Source organism: Anguilla anguilla, chromosome 4 (genome assembly GCF_013347855.1).
Source record: "Anguilla anguilla isolate fAngAng1 chromosome 4, fAngAng1.pri, whole genome shotgun sequence".
Lineage (NCBI taxonomy): Eukaryota > Metazoa > Chordata > Actinopteri > Anguilliformes > Anguillidae > Anguilla > Anguilla anguilla.
In genome coordinates this window covers 14,329,795-14,352,453 of record NC_049204.1, presented here as the reverse complement: position 1 = coordinate 14,352,453, position 22,659 = coordinate 14,329,795, and the positions used below count along the sequence as shown (strand labels likewise).

The 22,659-nt window shown below is 45.9% G+C and overlaps 1 protein-coding gene across 2 annotated transcripts; it reads left to right on the top strand.

Annotated features, from left to right (window-relative positions):
- si:ch73-173p19.1 lies at positions 1–21,752 on the top strand. 2 transcript variants are annotated; one of them, XM_035412440.1, is made up of 17 exons: positions 1–174; positions 5,509–5,615; positions 5,952–6,106; positions 6,635–6,753; positions 8,073–8,231; positions 9,000–9,465; positions 10,122–10,226; positions 11,084–11,174; positions 11,924–12,141; positions 12,823–13,065; positions 15,637–15,735; positions 16,201–16,394; positions 17,501–17,675; positions 18,134–18,290; positions 18,486–18,639; positions 18,999–19,110; positions 19,687–21,752. In XM_035412440.1, exons 1-17 carry the CDS (start codon positions 160–162, stop codon positions 19,893–19,895), a joined length of 2,778 nt encoding a protein of 925 aa, XP_035268331.1. In that variant the 5' UTR covers positions 1–159; the 3' UTR covers positions 19,896–21,752. The 2 variants fall into 2 exon arrangements, with proteins under 2 accessions (XP_035268331.1, XP_035268330.1); XM_035412439.1 differs by having other exon boundaries at positions 11,081–11,174.
- The last annotated feature ends 907 nt before the right edge of the window (positions 21,753–22,659 follow it).

Sequence of the window (22,659 nt, the reverse complement as noted above, 5' to 3'; positions counted from 1 at the left end):
TCACAAGCCAGTTTGTTGATCGAGCTTGCAAAGCTTCCGTCCCTCCTTGCGTTATCGCTGCCGTTCTCTGACGGGGCAATCAACAGGGGGAGTAAACAGAAAATCCGAACACCTCAGTTCTGAAGTCAGGGGTACAGAGGGCTCTGTTGCACGAAAGAAATGGATTCCTCTCCGGTAAGGTGCACATTAGGTAGTTCGAAAAATACGATTTCGGTTGTTAGAAAGTAGCTAATACTTATTTTTCTAGGCAGCTAGTGAATAGCCTACTATTGCGGTGCCTAGCAAGCTCTCTATGCTGACAGCTAACGTGAATAATCATAGGCCGTAGACCTAACTGAAAGTTAGTTTTTCCTTGTTGAATGATTTGTTTGTGCTTCCTTTTGGTGGTGGTGTTTTTAGCTAGCGACAACATACTTAATAAAAAAATCACTCCAAAGACGACAGTGTAGTTGCCTAACTTGTTAACACGCTTGCTCACATATTACGTTGCTAAGAGCGTCCTTCGTGCTAAACGTAGCAGATCTAAAGTACTTGCTAACAAGCTAGCTAGGCTATGATGGGGGGGGGGGGGGGGGGGGGAGAATTAAGCTAGCGCCGTCCATATCGAGTTTATTACAAGTCAGATAATGGTAGCAGTCTAAGTTGGCTCTATCGATAGTTGTTCCGACAACTTTTGTGATATTTTCGAGTCGGCTACATTGTTAGCTAACCTACCTGAATTGCATTGCTTTGCTAAGGTGCATGTGAAGTTAGCTACACAGATTTAAGAAAATAGAGTACTTGCTAGTTCGGTGACGTTAGTTAATTGTTAGTCAGCTGACCTTAACTAGCTCTAACGTAATAACGACGACAACGTTGCTCGATTTTGCTGCATCACAGCCGTGTTGCACACAGCGTCATACGTGCATGCATCATTCCTCATTTTATTAATCTCTTGTTGCAACCCATCAAGTTATCTAGCTAGTTAATTGCCACCTAAAAGGCTAGATTGGAACTTAAATTGGCATAAAGTATGAAACGTCCAACACCTCAACTTGTACTGACCTATTGAGTGTGCTCGAAATACCTGAACGAATAGCTTGCTAGCGCTAGCTAGTAACGTTACACTTACAGTAGCATCCATTTTAAAACGCATTCGCTAGTGGCTCTATAAATAGATTATCAATTGGAAGTTTTGCCTAATTGATGCCAATGATGTGAGGAATGTTAATAATGTTGCATGCACATGTAATGCAAAGGAAGAATAGTTCCATTAACATTCGCGCTTGCTGTTTAATGATCATAAACGTGACAATCTCTTTTACGCAGTAGAATGCTAGGAGTTAGGCAGAGTTTTACCATTTCCGTGTGGCCGTGCATGCTTGACGTAGGCCTAAATTATTAACTGCACTCAATGAAAACTGCATGATGTTTACGCGATCACTTCTGTTGCATTATATTGGATGTGGGGTATACACTCACTGGCCACTTCATTAGGTACACCTGTTCAACTGCAAACTGCACCCGTTAACGCAAATATCTAATCAGCCAATCACGTGGCAGCAACTCAATGCATTTAGGCATGTAGACATGGTCAAGACGATCTGCTGAAGTTCAAACCAAGCATCAGAATGGGGAAGAAAGGTGATTTAAGTGACTTTGAACGTGGCATGGTTGTTGGTGCCAGACGGGCTGGTTTGAGTATTTCAGAAACTGCTGATCTACTGGGATTCTCACGCAAACCATCTCTAGGGTTTACAGAGAATGCTCCGAAAAAGAAAAAATATCCAGTGAGCGGCAGTTCTCTGGGTGAAAATGCCTTGTTGATGGCAGAGGTCAGAGGAGAATGGCCAGACTGGTTTGAGCTGATAGAAAGGCAACAGTAACTCAAATAACCACTTGTTACAACTGAGGTATGCAGAAGAGCATCTCTGAACGCACACCACGTCAAACCTTGAAGCAGATGGGCTACAGCAGCAGAAGACCACACCGTGTGCCACTCCTGTCACCTAATGAAGTGGCTGGTGTGTGTATATGGGATGCAGGCAGACATGGATGTGTCAGTGACTACTGTCCACAGAAGACTTCACAACAGAACTAAAGATGCTACAGTGCAATATGCAAACCAGTAGTTAGCTGCAAAAACTGGTTTTCCTTGTTACATTTGCCTAAGATGTACCTAAAAGTGCCTGCAGAGATCTAGGAAAAGGTCTTGTGGACAGAGGAGACTAAGACTGACGTATATCATGGCAAGAGCAAAGTGTGCAGGCCAAAAAGAACTGCCCAAGATTCAAAGCACCCCCCCCCCCCCTCATCTGTGAACCCCAGTCCCTTAAAGAAAGAATATGTACTTTAACCATGTGTGAATTGTTTGATTACAAAACTAGAATTGTGGAGCACAGAGCCAAATTCAAGAAAAAATGTCTTTGTTCCAAACAGTATGGAGATCACTGTATATATGACCTGCAGAATTGTGAAGAGCTGAAAGACATCATGAGTCATGACCAATAGCGATAACTGTCAAAATCGCCAAAAGGGTCTTCAAAGCATCAAAGTGGCTTGATCTCTTCAGCTGTCATGTTGTAGAAGGACCCATTCTACTGACTCAATGACCCTGAGGAACTATGACCTTATGATTGTTCATTGGGACACATCCTCTCACGGACCAACACAAAGAGGTTATTCCCACAGGTGACCTCGGGGTCAGTGCGTGTTTTGTATCTATTGTGCATGCACATATGCACTGTGCACAGTGAGTGTCAAGGGGCTCTGACTGTGTGTGAGTGTGGCAGTCTTGGGGGGGCTGGTCCCCTGGAAGATGACCTTTCATCATGCGTATTCATTTATTTTTTTGCTCAGCTCCGTGTGCCAGAGCTTTCCAGACGTCCGTTATGCTTGAGCTCTTTAATCTCTGAATTAAAATAATTCATGGTCGGATCCATGGTTTTATCTTGTGACTCAAATATGTCTTGAAATTAAAGGAACGGAGTGGGCCATATAAATTAAACATGGATGTGAGTAACACGTTTTGTATTCACTTTTAAACCATGTGAAATTCCCTAGGCACCGTTAAGAAGGGTAGTAATCAAATTTTGTTTGTCATTGTTAAGGTCAACATGACAACTGCCATGACATTTTTAAATGTATATATTGTGAATATTACCTCGTCATACCTGCAAACTAGTCGCTTTTTGGCGAAATTAGCCGTTTTGAATCCAAAATAGGTCATTTGTGTGATTCATGTAGATCCGATGAGGGGGGGGGGGGATTTCGCCACAATCAGTTACTAGTAATGAGCCAAAAGCTCTTACACCACCGCCGTTTGTGGTGTTCACTCGCTAGGTGACGCTGTCATAAAATTTTCCCGGACCGTGAAGACTGCCTTACTTGTTTACATTTTGGACAGATGTGGCTCGTGGGTAAATCTATCGCTGTTTTCGTCGCAGCACTTTCGACACAAGCAATATTGGAAGCGCTATCCTGAAATTTCTTCTTACTGTGAAAGTGCCTGACCCGCAATCGTAGTAATGTGTTAACACTAAATTTTACGACAACGCTAGCTAACCTTTCGAAAGTCACGTTAGACAAGTAGAAATTAGCGCCACCAGCGGTGATTAACAAATCTACCAAGTATTTTAATAATGGATTTGCAGGCGTGGATTTCGAATTATTTGTATTCTTGTAGACCATTAAGAGCAATGGAGAAGAGCCAACGTCCTAATTGTCAAATTGTCTGTACCCACCGCTTACAGCAAAGTGCTGGTTATTTTTGGCTGGACCACAATAGCGGGGCAGTCCTCAAAACCTACTAGGCTTTGACCTGGTCTTGTTTTTAAAGTGAAAGAAAACCACTGGGTGCCCTAGTGACAGATGCTGAGCTGATAAATGAGCAGGCAGAAAATCCCTTAAATGGATTAACGTTATTATTGGGGTCAACTTGTTTTTAATTATTGTGCTTGATTAGAAATGACATATTACTAAATATGATAGAGACAGTTCTCCATTAGTTTAGACGAGAAAAAGATTCTATTCGCAAAATTGAGCACATTTCAATCGCATATTAAACTATAAACGTACACACTCCGAAAATGTTCATGGCAAAGATGTGGAATACGTAGATTTTAATAGATTGTAATTTGAACGAGCACAGGTTAGATGGCATTTTTGAGTGTATAATTTATTTTGAATTTATTTGATGGTCATAGCTTGGCGTGATGAAGGAAACTGTGTATCTACAATTGAATTATTCGGTTCGTGGGCAGACTTCTTAATCAAGGAAAATTATTTAAAGTCGAGACTAGTAATCGGGAAGTTTTCTGCCTCCTCGATTTTTAGCTCTGCAGCCACCACTGTGCCTTAAGTTAAACTATCAGTACTAGTCAGTTAAATAATGTGTGTAATTGAACACACCTTGCCACACCATATTGCCACTATAAAAACTCTCTTTCTCTCTCTCTACCAAAATATAACATAAGCTGTGTTTTCCATTTGATTTGTCAGTTGTTGTGCATATTGTGTTTTTGTTTTGTTTGATCAACTTTATTGTATAGTGGATGCAATGCATTTTACTGCAATTTTGGACCTAGCTCTGCACCCCTTACATTACAAAAGTAATGTAAGGGGCACATTAGCAGCAAGATTACATTAATTCTAGGCTGAGTTTTTCCTTATATCCTCATGCTAAAATCTACTGTAAATCCACATTTTAAAGCACTTGCTTTCTCTGTACCTCACTGTAACAGGTTCTGCAGTACTTCTCCCCACAAATCACACAGTCTGCAGTTCTGGGATGCACACGGGTTTTAATGTGCGCTGGTTACATTAACACGGGTACACAAACAAAACAAAACACACTCTGTGAGGAAGGGGATTACGCAGCACGTTGCTCCCGCGTGCGTCTCTCATTCCAGCGACCCAGCCTCACTGCGGGCAGAGCATATAAACAATTACCAGTCAATCGTAATTGCAAATCGCCGTGGTTGTAGGCCAGCTAAACTGCTCCCTCTCCGCCTGTAGATGGCGCCCTAACCACACCATCCCTCCACACTCGCATAAGTAATTAGACTTTTTTCATTATAGGATGTGTCTGTCCCATCGCGGGGCTGGCAAACAGCAATGCATCCATGTTGTCCATCAGTATGATCACATGTTGCACTACCCCTTTTTTGCTGACATATGTGCCATAGCTGTTTTCTAAACAATTTATTATTGCACAAAATAGCACTGCGCATGCTTCAGAAACCATAACGAATTCATTATATCACATGACATTGTATTACATTACATGTGTAGGAATTATGAAACTGAAATGTTTTGCAGCAGTCATACAGTGTAGGTTTGTCCCTTGTAATGCTGGACTAATGTGCTGGGTTGTCGAAAAAAAAAGTGTTTTTCTCGCAATCCCACCCTGATGTTCAGTAGTGGCAGTAGACCCAACGCTGTGGCATAGTGGGGTTTCCCCTCAGTCCACGTCGCTTTTGTCAGTCAGAGCCGTGTGTGTGACTCCCGGTCCCCCTTTGTCTGTTATAGACCATCGGGGAGTTCTTCAGCACGCTGTGCGAGATGGGCTTCAGCGAGGCGCAGATCCAGGCCGCCGTGCAGGCGGGGCACTTCTCCGTGCCCGAGGCTGCCGAGTGGTGAGACGCCCCGCTGTGCACACGCTCGCGCGGCGGGCGGCGGGCGGCCATCCCGCAACACACACTCATTCATAAATAAACCCCAGAATGTACGGCCGCCAGCCTGACACTGTGCGTCTGCTGTTTAATCACATCTTTGCTTATTGCCCCAAAAATAACCATTTGGTAAAATGTGTGCTTTTTGACTGGCTAGTGATTGGCCAATCAATGTTCTCAACAATAAAGTGCTTTGATCAGCTTGATTTGTTACCAATTAGTGATTTTCTCTCTCTCCCTCTCCATCTCTCTCTCTTTCTCTTTTCCTTCCTTCCTTCCTTCCTTCCGTCCCTGCTACAGGCTGTTACAAGGTGGAAGTCCAAGGCACAAGCTTGTCAAGCAGTCTTCCCAGCCACTTGAGACTGCCTTCTCTGCTTTCAATCCCCCTATAGGCCAGGATGCCCCGCCCACTGCAGGCTCATCACAGGAAGTACCACACGACTCCCACAGTCCAGGTACAAGCAGAGAACCTGGTGACAAAACCACATGACTCCTTTCCCTGAATGGATGAAGTGCTTGCTGCATGCCAGAAGGGCAAGCAAAAGGGTGCATGAGATGTCTCTGTTCTACTTTACTTCTCATAGCTCTGTTCAGCCACAACAGAACAAATGCACGGCAGAGTTTCTGCTTATAGCCAAATTTACCAAATCAAGTTTGGAATTTTCCAGAATTAAGGAGCTCCGTGCTTCTGGTTACCCAGGTCCTTCCAAATAACATTTCTCTGCATCGCTGTCATGTAACGATCAAACCATAAATGTTCAGCTGACGGTCCAAGAAATAAAATTAGGCAAAAAAATCCCAGATAGCCAGCGACTTTGGGGCAGACCTGCGCCGGTTCTGGCCCAGAATCAGTCCTGCCGGTGCAAGTACTGAATTGGCTCAGATCTGGCTCGGAGTCGCTGGCTGTCTGGGATGTGAGCAGAAGGAAGCGTAAGATTGTTGATTTTGGCATCCTGTGCCTGAAGGTCATCCTCTGCCCCCAGGCACGTCCCCTCCCGCTCCCCTGGAGTCGCGTATTAAGCAGGATAAGAACGACTTCCAGGAGCAGCAGAGGCACCGCGTGGCCCAGGAGGCCAGAGCCGAGAAGAGGCAGAAGAAGCAGGTAGCCGTCCCCTTTATCTTCCATTACAAGACCCCTATTTACATTCACTCAAAATGGTTTAATAATTAAATAAAGTAACTTACTTTGGTATCCATCCTACAAATCAGTCCTTTAACCCTTAGTTCAGGGCTGCCCTGTCCTGTTCCTGGAGATCTAGGGTTTCCATTTCGACCCTAACTTGACCAAGGGGCCAGCTTTCGGTTCTCAGCCTCAACACCAGATGTAATGTCGCCCCCTGCTGGTGTCTATGATTATCACTCAAAAAGCAAGTTTCTCCATTGAGCTCCATTTATTTTTGACAGCAACAATGAAATACTTCCACTCAAATATTGATGTAAACTCCATGCATTATGTTAAGAAGAAAAATCCCTTATAGTTTTTCCAAGGTAAAATATTTTTTTTTCCTACCACACAGACACATGAATTTCTTATTTATTCTTTATTTTGTCTGTACTATCCTCGTACACGTGCTATAGGCACCTGACCACAGACACAACTGAACATGTCTGTTGAGAGAAAAAATTGAACTTCTGATTCTGATGTGCTCCCCATATGTTTCTATTGGCATTGCTGTCTCTACTTATTATATACTCTAAGAACTTGACACATCCAATTCTACAAATTAACAGCTCAATGAGCTCTCTTGCTGTAGAATGAGGTGTGCTTTGTTAGTCTGGTAGGATTTCATTCCAGCCCTGTATATCTCCAGGAATGGGATTGGGCAGCCCTGACTTAGTTGGATAATCAAATCAGTCTTTAGCCAGGTATCCACAACTACACTGTCAGTGGCCTCCACTTGGCACACAGGGTTGCTTTCACAAACGTCTGTGACTCCCATCCTGTGAATTGCGTTAAGAAGAGGAATCGCATTTCTTCGCATTTCGTTAAGACACCCTAGCCATCTTCTGACACCTCTATAGCCTGCATCTTGGCTCCCCTGACCCTCTTTGGCCATCCTCTTTCTTCTTGAATTTCCTTCTGGGATAGTACTGTTATAGGTATAGCTGTGTAAAGGTAGGTTTCTGTATATAGATTTTTACTTTAGTTTACAATGCAAATTGTTTGCTTGTTTGGCTAACTTTACACTTATTGATTATAAATGGGCCTTCTGTACATTCTGTGGCGATATTGCCCTTTTGTATTCCTCAGAGCATCACCGACGTTCTCCTCCTTCCCAAATCACTCTGGAACAGTGACTGCAAATGTAAAGCGTACTACGGCCAGTTTCTCTGACTGGCGTGGCGTTCAGCGTGCGTGTCCCGTTCCCGTTCAGAACCCCTCTGCCGGTATGATTGACAGATATCCTTCTGTCCCGACAGGAGAGGGAGCTCGTGCTGAAGCGGATTGCAGAGGACAGGAGGAGCCTGCAGCAGAAGGCCCAGCCCGCTGGCCAGCCGGAGCTCTCCACCTCGCCTGGGGGGGGGCAGCGTCTGGGGGGCAGGGCGCAGACCAGCATGGACAACCACTGCATCCTCATGGTGAGCTGGTGCCCCCTTAACCGCACGTGCCTGTGGAGTTCCTCTGCCTGGGTCATTATCCACGCGTTGATCACTTGAACATTGACTGAATCATTGACACCAGAGCAGCTCTAGGCAACAGTCGCATTAATGACTTATGTGAATGAATGTTAAGCAACAGAGAAGGATTCGATCCCAACACTTCCTGCACTCCCTGTATAGTATGACCCACCCAGCTAACACATAGCCAGTGTTGGGAAGTAGTTCAACTACATGTAGTTAAACTAGCAGTTTATTTACTGTTTTCTGGTTGTTAAACGACACTGCCAATTTGAGGTGTAGTAAACTACTGGAACTACAAACTACTTTTGACTCTAAGATGGATTTTTTCAAAACCGTTTGACCAAATACCACCTCCTCTCTCTTTTCCCCTCTAATACGGAGTGGTGAGAAGCACTGTGCTCCACTGTAGTTGCTAATGGTCAACTGCCAATTGCCATCACATTGCTGATTCTCCCAAGTGAGCTGTATAGTGGCTCACCCCATGTGCAAAAACACACGTGCATCATGTCTGGGGAACGTGACAATGATGTATTTTTTTAAAGTACTTTTTTTTTTGTTGAGTAATTCTAGTTTCAGAAGCTACATTTCTCTTTACGGCAGCTTGACTGTGGTTAATCTACTTTCAGTGTGAAGTAGTCAGTAGTTTGTACAGCTATGCTTTGTGAGTACTTTCCCCAGCACTGCGCTGCCGTAATAAAGACTGTTCTCCTTCTCTGTCCTCCGCAGATCCGCCTGCCCTCCGGGGAGTCCATGCGGGAGCGCTTCCCCGCGGACGCGCCCCTCCGCCGCGTCGTGGAGCACATCTCCGGGCGCCACCCCTCCCTGCCGTCGTTCTCGCTGCTCCAGGGCTTCCCGCGCAAGCGCTTCGGGGAGGCGGAGCTGGCCTGCTCGCTGCGCTCCCTGGGCCTCACCCCCAACGCCGCCCTCTGCATCCAGACCACGCCCCCGGAGACGCCCCAGGACCCGCCCAGCCCGGGCGCCCAGCAGGGCTGGGGGCGGGTGGAGGCGGCGGCGCCCCCCGACGGGTTGCCAGCGCACCCCAATAATGCCGCGAGGGAAGAGGAGGCAGAGGAGCCGGCGCTGCCCCCACCGCTGCCTCCGCCCCTGCCCCAGCAGCTGTGGGAGGAGGCGGTGGGCTATGCTGGGATCCCCGGTGTGCCTCCACCGCTGTCTGGGCCCTCCCACTTCTGGGGTGAGTCCAGCACCATCCAGCTTCTCTCTCGGATCTTATGACTTTAGACGTAGACTTTATTGTCCCCAAGGGGAAATTCCTTTCCACAGCACTGTACCCATCATGTTCATTATTCTGAATGATCATTAGTCATTCACAGTCCATGACTTCTCTTTTCATAGATTTTATAGGCTGAGACGCCTCTGTCTCAGCCTCTGAATGACTAATGCTAGCAGAAACTTTTTTTTTTTTGGTATTTTTTATGATTTTAAAGCAGAACCGCAGTTGAATTGACCTCTTTCTTAGATTTCCATTCCTTTAGAAATTGGTTTTGTGATTTCCTTATCAAATCTTTAAAAAATATAATGTAGAAAGCTGTCTTCATCAGGCCAGAAGATAAATGTGTCTTTCAGGGAGAACTATCCCTTTAATGTACTGCTGAGTCATTTTGTAAGATGTAAAATGGAGACATAATCACCTTTCAGTGCTTTAACGTGATTGAACTGGCGTAGGTCTACTGAAGAGACTTCCCCAACAGCTGGAAGGGGGGGGGGGAGGAATAAAAATCCTGACTGCAGTGGAGGCTAAACCCTGTTTTTGGCACAGATGCCAGTCGGACATTATTTCATCCTTTTGGTTAAGAGGTGCATGTTTCGACGTCTTCTTTCCCTGGGCAGGGCGGGGCCAGAAACTGGTGGCAGGCGGAGGGGAAGAGGGGTCCAGCTCCGACGAGGAAGCTCCGCCGGACGAGGGGAACGAAGAGCCAAACTTCCCTTTTCCTGGTACCGCTCGGCCTTTGCCCTTCTTCCGTTTCCATCCGTCTCCTCGCGTGAGCGAGGCGTTCAGTGATGGCTGCTAATATGCAGTGGAGCGCTCGCATGCTACGGTTAGCCCTTCCACAGGGGTTCAGCTGTTGGCTGCAGAAGGCCTTTAACACATGTCTTCATATTCACTGTATTTCAGCCACAGATGTTGTTGAGGAGATTTAATTACTAGAAAAATCTGTATGTACACATCCAGCCATACTCTACAATGTCAGAAACTGAATAAGAAAGGTTATTCCGCGTGGCATATTCCTAAGCGGATATCCCTGAGGTCATCCCTGTGGTTTTCTTGAAGAGGTTGTTGAGCAGCCTCTCCCTATCTTGCTATTGAAGTGTTTCCCCTTTGCCACCACAAAATAATGCATCATACATTTCATCATGTTATGTAAGCATTGACCATAAAATAGTTTTGGTAATGTGTTTTCAACAGTGGAATGAATGTGAAATGTATTTTGACTCAAGGGCCAGGGCTGCCCTTCTCTTTAAGTTGCTGAGTGTGTGAACGCTGTAAGCACTGCAGTCTGTCGCCAGTGTGAGAGTGAGTGTGTGAAAGTTGAGTTATTTGTTTGAACTCTAGTCTAAAGCAGTGAATGTGTGGTGTCAGGGTTCGAGTGCTTCCTGCTAAGTGAAAATATTTATTAAATATATATTTATATTTGTCTTGCACCGCCTGCATTGTGTCAGTTACCTTTGTTTAATCAGGGAATGCCAGTGTCTGTGATTGTGTCTATGAGTACAGCCTTTAGAGGGCTGTGTTTTGAGTGCGGTAGCACAGAGGCACTTGGGGGTTGATATCTCGCTGATGATCCCAGCAGGTCTTCCCAGGCTGCCCTTCCTCCCGGACAACCGAGGCCGCGGATCGATGGACCCCGGCCACCGCTGGCCCAACCAGGGCAACAGGCTCAGGTGAGGGTCCGGGGCATCCCCCTTCCCGTCCCTGACCAGACACCTGGTGATCGCTGGTCATTGCACCGTGGATCAGAGGAGATTTTGCTTCGGTGCGGGGCTCCCCGCACTGTCTAGCAGCGAGCAACTACATTACATTACATTACAGGCATTTAGCAGACGCTCTTATCCAGAGCGACTTACACAACTTTTTACATAGCACTTTACATTGTATCCATTTATACAGCTGGATATATACTGAAGCAATGCAGGTTAAGTACCTTGCTCAAGGGTACAACGGCAGTGTCCTTACCCGGGAATCGAACCTGCGACCTTTCGGTTACAAGCGCAGTTCCTTACCCACTGTGCCACACTCCGTCCTAAACTAAACTAAATGACTAAAAAAATTTTTTTTTCAATTTCAGTGTCTGGGCTAGCCAACTTCAGCTGTTTTGGAGGGTATGGTCATTCAGGAAAAAAAGTGGTGTGTGTCTGCCTTGTGAACGTCTTAACTCAATGTCATTGGGGAGTAATTATACATAAAGCCTTGTTATTACTTATTTTACTTCCAATACTACGGCACTGAGGGCTGCAGTGCCAGGATTTCATTCCAGGCCGAGATGAGAACTAATTCTAGCAGTCATTGTCTCGATGAAACCTTTTTAGCATTTTAGCATCCCTTCCCAGTTCTTGTGAATGTTAGTAGTTTAAAGGGAGCCAGACAAGTGCAGGGCTGGTGTTACTTACTGTTGCGTTTCTTTCTGCCGCAGAGAGGGGGCGCCAGAGGAAGTGGTAGCACCAGAAGAGAGGCGGGTGGCCCCTGGGGCAGCGGGTCAGGCTGCTGTGGAGCGCCTCCAAAGGGCCGCTCGACAGGACGACCCCTCGGGCTCCACAGGACAGCCGTCTCCCCCGAAGAGACCTTTCAGGACACCCAGCGTGCCCTCTCTCTGTGTCATGGCAACCCGAGCCACCGTCACCTTAATGACAGGTCAGTGCTCACAGTCACCGCAAGGTCATCACACTCCGGGTAGATGATGCCTGAATGTGCTCATTTAGGATCTTATCCAGCCCAAAACCATTATATTAAACACTAAATGGACATAGTTAACCTGAATTAGTTATGTCCCATCAAGTAATTCTCTACAAGCATGAATGTAAGTGTACGAAACCCCTCAGATACACCAAATGATTCGTTGTGGTCACCCAAACGCAACCACAGAAGTATTTGAGTGGCGAAGGAACGCCTGTAGTCTTACCTGGAGCTACTATCCCGTAGTCTTACCCGGAGCTGTTATCTTCATTATCTGACTCTGAAATAGTGTTTTTCTCTGTAATGCGTAGACAGAGGAGAGTGCTGTCCAGTAGTGTTTCTGTATACGGATCGCTATCTGTGTTGGCAGACGCAGCCATGTCTTTGGCTTGTATATCCTGCATAAATACAGTTGTGTATCCTGCTACGATAGGCGAGTGACTACCGCATGCAGATATCCTGAGTTCTATGTGTATGTTCGGGCTTTAAAACTGCTACGTGTACAATAAAGACGCAATCACAACAAAACAGTACAACAAAGATCCTGCTTGCGCTGTCTCTGTAAGCATATAACACCGAGTTAACCTTTCTAGCTGAGACACCAACTCTCCCTCTCCCTCTCCCTCTCCCTCTCCTCAGCCCCCAGTATGCAGTACAGCAGCAGTCTCGCCTGCCTGACCCCAGAGCTGGCAGAGCTCCTGCTCAACCACATGTCCCGCGAGAGGCTCCTGCGCCCGCGCACTCTGGAGCTCTTCTTCGGCTGCCCGCTTCAGAAGTTTGTCCTCAACTGCTACCCGTACTCGACGAACGAGCTGCTGCGGCAGCTGAGGGCCTTCACAGCCCTAAAGCACCTGAGCCTGGTCAACTCCCCTCTCATCACAGGTACACAGCCACAGACCGCGACAGTAGGGCTGGGCGATGTCTGTAAAAATATCACGATACGGTTGTTAAAAATCGTGATATATGAAACTATTGCCCCCCCTACTGGAAAAACATCTCTCTTTATAGTACAGTAGAACCTCTGCTATCCACCATCCTGAGGGAATCAGTGCTGCCAGAAAGTAGAAAGCTCTGTATAGTAGCCAAATATTATATAGGAGACATATTAGTGCCGTTATTTTTGTTGTTTAAAAAGCCAATCTATTATAAAAATTAAAAAATAAAAAGATTTATTCATTATTCTGTTGCCCTAGGGCCCCACCTGGTGGCCGAATGACTTAATGGCACTTGCTATTTTCAAAGAACAAATTGACATTTCATAAACTCTCTTCAGGAGAATACAGTCTGCTACAACAGAATAAAGGTCCGACGACATGCATTTGGTGTCGGGTTGGTGACATATTTGTTTACTAAGCTCCTGATCAGTACGAAAAGTTTGAACTTGCAAGCCTGGGCATATTGTGGATTTAAATTTAAAAAAAAAAAAAATTTATAATGTAAAAATACTAGTGCATTGATTATTACCTCACCTCCACCACCCGTGAGTCTATAGGAGATGATTGCAGTGGGCTGATTACATAGGTCACTTTTAGTAGGGAAAAAATGGGTAGGGGAGTAGAACATTCCAGAAAGTACAATGCTGGATAGTCAAGGTTCTGCTGTAATTTAAATTGTTCAGGGCCCTTCAGCAGTTTCCTTGTCCATAAAATGTGCCAATTCAATTTAAATTTACATTTTCATTATCCTTTTAGCCCAATCCTGGTTTTAGCTGTTAAATTACCCCTATTATTGCCATTTTACATTAGCTTGTTTATTTTTGCTTTTTAGAAAAATAATATGTAATGGCCTTCCCAAGTGTTACTGGCCATTATGTTTTTGTTTTTTTTAATCAAGATGAAGCATTGAGTTTTAAGATGACCCAAAATGTTTATTAAAATGGACGCATGAACACTACTACACTCATTCATTTGTTTTTATAAATTGCCTGTATTTTAAATGTGTTATATATATGTTTAAATTTATTTATTGGTAAACCATTGTTCTGAAATAATATTTAGCTTGTAACTTATTGCACCTGAAGCTCATTATATTCTTTTAGTCTTCGTAGCGTAATGATCCAACAAAGTCTTTGTGTGTTAATTATCGGCAGGCTATACAGTAGGTATTGAAATAATAGGATTACCATTTTTTACTTTATTTGAAGCCTGTAAGGCATGTTGCCATTCTCACGCAGTGTTGGAGTTATTTTTGGCGGCACTGCCGAATGTTTTGCATGTGATGATGATTAATTAGCCGCATTCGTGAGGGGATTAGAGCTTACTGTGAAAGTCCTTTTAAATATAAATTTAGAAATGTTTTGTTTACAAAATTCCAAAACGCTTGATTGGCGAGGTATCGGTGAGAGAAAGAAACAGAAAGTGTGCCGATGGGCTGTGGCGTTGCCCTATTTGTCCAATTCCACGCCTGGCTGGCCTCCTATAGCGCAGGTTTGTTTACCCTGAGCCGGTTATTACTCAGGAATGTATTTTTGGCGGGTGTTCCGCTACGCGTGACTGCTTTTTCAAGGCGTGGCGCCTGCTGGTAGGTAGGCCATTATCTGGAAATCGCGGCACACCACCCAGCTCCCATTGTGACAACTGTTAATCACCGTCCATAATCAAATACTGTCGTCACGTCGCCTAGCCCCATGTCAGTCACGGGCTTCTCTTAAGCCACCGCTGCACGCGTTACACTGTGTTAATTAAACCGATTACGCTGCGGCTTCGAAGCGGTGTACTTTTCTTGTTATTAAAAGGCCGCTTCAGGCATTTGCATTGAAGAGAGCTTAATTGGTTTTACAGACTTGAAAAGCGGAGAAACCGAAATCCCGTCATGATATTTTACTTCAGACGGCCTCATTCCGAATGCGTTGCTCAACATCTCTCCGATTTTAGCATGACAGTACATTTGAAAATGTCCTTCTCTCATTTATTTTTTTTATCATCACAAAAATAAATAAATTTTAAAATCCAAAAAGTAGTAGAACTATTACTCCTGAGACGGCAGTATTTCGCTAAAAACAATAAAAAAATTCTGGAGTCGCAGTCCCACTCGTCCTGGATAACCTTGAAAACCTGGAAATTTATCGACCAGTTTTCCAGTCATGGAAAACACCTGGAAAATGAGAAAATTTACAAAATGTCCTGGAAATATTTGTGAGGTCCTGGAAAATTGTAGGCTACGCCTTTTTCTCTGCTTTTCTCATTTTTATTAGCTGCTGAGATTACACGACAGCACAGAGTTTTGAATGGTCATGGTACTTGCACATTGCCATGCCCCACCCCCCCGGTCCACCACCGGCTTTGGGCTACCATTGTCCATGTTTCATGTCTGTAAGTCTGAGTCATGGAAATTGTCCTTGAAAAGTCCTGGAAAATGATTTCCTAAAATGAGTGGGAACCCTGAGTCGGAGTCAGTGTCCAGAGTCGTATGTGCTTCAGGGCTGTGGCACATGAGGCTGCTTTTGTCTTCCAGACTCGGGCCTCTCGGTGCTTTCCAGCCTACAGAAACTCCAGCACCTTAACCTGGCCTCCTGCAGCAAGCTAACCGACTCCTGTCTGCAGCACATCACAGGTAAACGCTCTCGCATTTACGGCCCGTGCGGGTACGTACGTCAGCATATTACATCTTCACGTCGGTCATTTAGCAGGTGATCTTGTCAGTAGCACCTTGAATAGCTAGCGTGACTGCGTCAGGGCTGCACGTGCAATGAAGCGAACGGTAAGCATGTCTGATAAAGAACAACAAGGAAATTCTGATCGCGAAAAATAACTTGCTCGCATAATACCTACCGAGCATAACTACGGTGTTGATCTTCCACCTTGAAGATTGTATTTCCTTCTGGTAGAGTTTGTATTTTCAGTTTCTCAAGCTGCTGTAATACAAATATTTTTACAGCTTAGATACAGATAAATATAGACTAAGATTACCTTATAGAATTCAGTTAATGAATTGGATTTCCCAACGCTTTCTGTAGCAGCCCCTTGTATATAAAAGCAATCTGACAAACAGTTCCCCTTAAACCCCACATCCTCGCAGGCCTCAAGTCACTCTCCTTCCTGTCGCTGGACCATACCAAAGTGAGCGACGCGGGGATGGTGACATACCTCCAGTCGGCCCCCACGTCTCTCACCCAGCTCAGCCTGAACCAGACGGGCGTGACCGAGCTCACCCTGGTGGCACTGCCCACCAGCGTGCCACAGCTGCGGTTACTCAGCATCAAGCACACCAAGGTAACCGTTGCTCCGCGAGCCCAAGAACTAACGCTGAGTCGGTTCAAATGGGTTGGATTACATTGGACGGCTCAGCCAAGATGCGATGGCTTGGAATCAAGTACACGACAGTGCCTCTCCCTGAGCTTGATTAGTCTGTACCTTTAAACTGGCACATTCACACGTGTGTGGATTCCCTCGCTCACCAGTTCTCCAGGCGTGTAGTTAAGGGAACCTCCAGTCAGTACCAGAAATGAATAGTGCTCATCGGTGACCTTCAGCTCCATGAAAAGGTGGTTGTGTTCACACGTTGTGGTGACCTTGTGAATGCGGTTGTGTTCACACATTGTGGTGACCTTGTGAATGTGGTTGTGTTCACGTATTGTGGTGACCTTGAAAAGATGGTTGTGTTCACGCATTGTGGTGACCTTGTGAATGCGGCTGTGTTCACGCATTGTGGTGACCTTGAAAAGATGGTTGTGTTCACATTGTGGTGACCTTGTGAATGCGGCTGTGTTCACGCATTGGGATGACCTTGAAAAGGTGGTTGAGTTCACATACTGTGGTGACCTTGAAAAGGAGCCACACATTTCTGAGGAGAACCATGAATGTCTACACTCCCGAATTGGCAGTGAGGCTCGTGTATGAACGCAGCTGCGGTTGCAAGCAGATAAGTGGACCTTCCAAATTAGGGTGGGAATTGGACCGCCTCTGGTTGGGTACCAATATTCAATTAAAAATTTTTTTTTTTAAACCATGTGAACAGGGTAGGGCAAGAATATCCTGGGTTTGAATCCCGTCCTGGGCCTTTCTGTGTGGAGTTTGCATGTTCTCTCTGTCCTTGTGCATTTACATACAGGTTGGCTAATTGGCGACTGTAAATTGCCCATAGGTATGAGTGTGTGAGCGAATGGTGTGTGTGCGCTGTGATAGATTGGCGACCTGTCCAGGGTGTAATCCTGCCTCTTGCTCAATGCATGCTGGGATAGGCTCCAGCATCCCCCGTGACCCTGCCCAGTATAAGCCGGTATAGATAACGAGTGGGTGGATGAGCTGGGTACAGGTGAGGGGGGGGGGGGTTATACTGTATTGTCTAAGTGTGAATGGTTCGGCTCTGCCTCGCCCAGGTCAGGGACGCCTCGGCCCTGGCAGAGCTGCTCAGCCTGCAGACGCTGTACCTAGATGGGACAGGCGTGAAGGAGGAGTCCCTGGAACACCTGGCCACCCACCCAACCCTGTCTTCCCTCAGCCTGGCTGGAATCCCCATCGCTGACGGCAACCATGCCCTCCAAATCATCTCCGGTGAGCTCTCGCATCCCGTTATTAACTGAACATTCTAATGCTGATGTCACAATGACTGCTGGTATTTGGAAGCACTTGGAGTTCTAGAACACTGACTTAGAAGTTTGAAAAAGCATTCCAAAATGCCTGTTCTTCAAATTAGATTAGTTCCATTGGGTCTGGTAATATGGTAAGAAGGTAGTTGGAAAAACAGCAGAGATCCAGGGCCAAGTAGCTGGGCTTCAGAAAGGAAGGATAAGACTGCTTTGTAGGTCATAAGCACAGGGGTTTGACGAGACCGGGGGTTACCAGAACAATCCACCTGCGTGAACGTTAACCTCGACTGCAAATCAGACAGCCCCCGTCCCTCAGTTTTATTCTGTTCCAGACGCAGCCACTAGAGGGCGTGTGCACATGCGCCACTCCACGTGTTCCGTCACTGACTGGGTTTTGTTTTGTTATTACATCCGATCCCAAAGATCTGAGACTGACCCAGCTGACCCTTCCTGGGAGACACTCCGTGACGGACAGTGGGCTGGCCTTCCTGTCCAGATTGTCCCTGCTGTCGGAGCTGGACCTGACCGACTACACGCACGTCACCGACCAGGGCACCGTCCACCTCGCCACCATGACCAGGTCAGTGGTGCCATGTGCTGCATGTGCAGCAGCCCGAGACCCTCTTTCAAAATGGCCACTGTTTCACTCTTTCATTTAAAGCTATCCTTCATCTGTCGAAACATAAAACTGATGGCAATTGATGGTAATTATACCTATAAAATAGGATGTAATTTACATTTTCTTTGAGTCTATATGACCTCTCCTCTTCCTCAGGCTGAAGAAACTGTCTCTTAGCAACACCCTGGTGACAGACCGGGGCCTGCTTCCGCTGCGCAGCCTGCGGGAGCTGCTGGAGCTCTGCCTGGACCGCACAGCTGTAACCAGCCGAGGCGTGGCTGCCTGCGTCACCTGCCTGCCTCAGCTGCAGGTACACACAAACACACTCATACACACGCACGCACGCACGCAAACACACACACACACTCACACACACACATACATGCATGCACACTCACACACACGCACACATACACACGCGCATGCACACACACGCACTCAAGCACGCACTCACACACACATGCATACACTCACGCACACACACACGCACACACACACACACACACAGAGTGGCAGAATGAAGACAGCAGTCAGCTTTTCATACTGCGTGTATATCCTGTGATTTCATGAGTGAAATAACACATGGGCTGTGCCGGTATGGCGCTTGTCATGCGATCACGTCCCCGCGTTGCCAGTGTTTGGTGAGCACGGCGTGTTATGTGCCCGCAGGTCCTAGGTCTGGCCAGCACCCAGGTGGGCGACTCGGTGGTGAGGTGCGGCCTGATCCACTGCAAGCAGCTCGTCAAGCTCAACCTGAGCCGCACGCGGATCACCGACCGCGGTGAGCAGCGCCACCCCAGCACCGCACTACCCCCCCCCTCCCCTCGTGGCGGTGTTGCGGGAATCCTGACAACAGTTACCACCTGGTGCCACTTGCTTATTTCCAGCTGATTTCACGTTTTATAATTGATCCTGCCCTGTCATGCGAAAGTCCAGAATGAGTATATGAACATGGTTGAATTTTCTGGTATGTTCTTCATGTTTTATAAGTGAGGAGATCCTGCACTGTCATACTAAGGTCCAGAATGAGGAAATTACCTCGCTGAAATTTAATGATGGGTTTATAAGAAAGGATAATCCTACCTTGTTTCGCGGAAGTGCGGAATGAGGAAATGCACTCATGGGAATTTTGATAGGATCACCTCACATATAAAAGGTGAAAACATATGTAGTCATGCTATATTCCCTTCTGGGGTTTTGCCTTCGCTGGAATTTAATTATCTGGTTCAAGCTGTGACACACGGTAGCGGTGTTTTGTTCAGTGACGTTGTCCGCGTGCCGCCTTTCCGCGTCGGGTGTGAACTCGGCGACTCACCCGCAGGAATGGCGACGCCCTCTCACCCTCTCTCGCCCTCAGGTCTGAAGTTCCTGCGGCAGATGCACTTGAGCCAGGTCAACCTGGACTGGACCGGGGTCACCCTCTCGGGGTTCGCCGGCCTCGTTTCCTCCTGCCCCCACACCGCCAGCATCCGGGCGAGCCACACCCGGGTCATCCCCCCGGACCAGGTCTCTGACGACGACGATGACGGCGGCGACGGGAACGACGACGGCAGCCTCCAGCCTTGAGGCCTCACACTCCCCCCTCCCCCCCCCCCCCCCCCCCCCCCTGCACGCAAGGTCGCCGCGGAGACGTCACCGTCCGAGGGGTGAGGCGGGAGACCGCGTCGCGGAATCACCCGGACGCGGCGACGGGGTAACCGCCTCGACCATCTACGGCGCACCAACCCCGGGAAAATGAAGCCCTGACGCATACAGACGAACCCCTGCTACTGCTGTAGATAAAACCCGTATTGAGCACCTTGGGAAATGACATACAAAGGATTGTCAGAGGGTCAGGTCTGGCCCCCATATCAAAGCGCTGTAGTCCATGCGAGTATATTATTATTATAGTCTACAGTCAATTCAAGTCTATTAATATCTGTCCTTTCCACAGGACATGAAAATGTCTACCGTTTCCCCAAAATCTGCTGGAATATGCATGCACTTCCTAATGCTGACATGTCCCATTATTTTCTTATGCATAAAGCGCCTGCACTAGCATTGTATATAACCCTCTCTTAACTGGTGAATGATAAGTCTGCATTCTATTACTTTCAAAACAGGCCACTGGCCTATGCTGGACAGGGCCTGCAATTACCAAAAATGATTGGTTAATATGTGAATGGATACCAAGTTAACATCGGAAAAAATATTTCATGTAGACATAAATGAGGCTTACTGCTCGTACAATCTGTTTCGGACGGACGTCAGGTTTCCCATAAAAGGGTCTGAACTATATGATAATTATAATGTTGATACTTTGTCTCTTTATTCTTTGTTACTGTTAGGTATTGTCTAATACACTTTGGCTGTGTCAGTTAGAAATTAGATTCAGTTTGAGATAGGCAATGTGCAATGTCTTCATACCAGAGAGGATGAAGGTGTTGGTCCAACTCTCTGGAATGAAAAATAGTTTTTTCATCCATGGTTACACATGGAGTTAATCCAGTGTTGTTTTTTGTTGCCAGGTAGTTAATGGTTTTAGAGTGACCTCCTGAACAGTTGCCCCCCCCCCCACACACACACACACACTATGCTCTTGTTATCAACTTAAAAGTGTTGCATTGCTTTTTATATTTCAACAAAAAAAAGACTGATTTATCTCTATACACCACCAATCTTTTCTGTGGACAAGATGGCTAAAATTTAGTCTACCAAAATGAATATTGCTCTGATTACTACAAGCAATCAGAGCAATGAATATTGCTCTGATTGCTTGTAGTAATCACACATGCAGTGGTGTTACACTGCTAGCACTAAACCCTGTAAGAGGAGTCTTTTTGTTAAATTACTGCTACATGTTGCATCTGATTTTGAAGCATTTTCAAACAATAGTTTTTCAGAGTGACTGTTCTTGACAAGGTGGAAAATAGGCAAAGGACCAGCAAATTAGTGTATCGTTTCCAATTAGCCTCCCATGTTAGCCTCGTCCTGTTTTGGACAAAAAATAATTTGTTTTACAGTTTTTATTGCCTTTATTTTTGGAAAATGGTTTCTGGTGTGTCACTGGCACACCTCACCTCCACAGAAAATGGTCCAATCAGCAGCAAAATAGTGAAGGCATCCAGTGAGTTCAGCACCTTGCACTTTGTGATGGAGCTTGCTGCACTCCTGTTGGGTGTAAATGTAGGTCGGCATGGCACTCTATTTCTGAAGCACCTACTGTCAAAGAGTAGGCTTATAACTCATATTTTGGTGCATATTTGGGTTCTACAGTGCACTGTGGTGCATGTCCAAAGCAGATGACTCAAACTTCTGTAGTTTTGCCTCTTTGTTGTACTGCACTGAGATGTAAAGTACTGTTTATTTTTCAAAATATGTACTGGAACAACTGAAGTGCTCTGCACATGGAAAGTGCTTATTAAAAAATACATTTTGACCTTCTTGCATTGTTGTATTTACTGTAGAATTCCAACATTCCTGAATTAACTCTTGATTTCGGTTTTAGTGCAGTTAAAGAAATCTGTTTAGTGCGTTGAATATCTTTATGCACATCAGTAGATATTTATGTATCTGCTGATGCCCTGTGAGAGTGTATGCAGCACTGCGGACAGCACACAACAAAACGTGGACTGATACTCCAGCTGCAGCGGCAGTTATCTGTTGAAATGACTAGATGCGAAAGATTGCAGTGTTGCCAGAAGCCGACTATTACCAGGACAGAATGGAAACGTTGTATTGGGAGATGGCCGTCCTAATTTTCTTCCAGAAGAGTAATTTTTTCGCTGTGACTTCAGCCAATATTTTCCTTGACAAACACCCAGTCCTATTGCGTGACTGGTTAGAAATGATCCGTTTGAGGACTTCTTTCTCAGGGAGTTGAAGTAGCGTTGTTGCAAAGATTCTCTCAATTCATCTTCGAGGCCTGTACCTGTGTCTCCTTCTTGCTTGCTTTTTGATTACACCTGCCTGTTAAAGGCGGACAAATTTTACATAAAAATCAACCCTTGTAAACTGCGTGAACTTTAGTCAATTCAGTTGTATTATATTACAGTATAATGATGACATTAAATAACAAGGCCTTCCAGCAGCTTTACTGAAATTTTTATTGAATGTATTGTTTTAATCATTCATCAGAGGATGATACAAAAGATATACAATAACAGCAGTCATAACAACAGTAAAAATGAATCATCCAGATGACAGCCAGAAGGGGTCATATTTTGTGTATAGAGAAGGGGGTGGTGCAGGCTGCCACCAGGACTCACTGCACTCACTACTGGAGCCGAACGCTTCTATAGTCTGAGTGCGTCATGGACACAAGAGTAAACACGGTGTACACCGAGGAAAG

Coding starts and splice junctions, on each gene's coding strand:
- si:ch73-173p19.1 (XM_035412439.1), top strand. Junction 6,754..8,072: donor AGAAGAGGCAGAAGAAGCAG/GTAGCCGTCCCC, acceptor CTGTCCCGACAG/GAGAGGGAGCTCGTGCTGAA. Junction 19,111..19,686: donor CACGCGGATCACCGACCGCG/GTGAGCAGCGCC, acceptor TCTCGCCCTCAG/GTCTGAAGTTCCTGCGGCAG.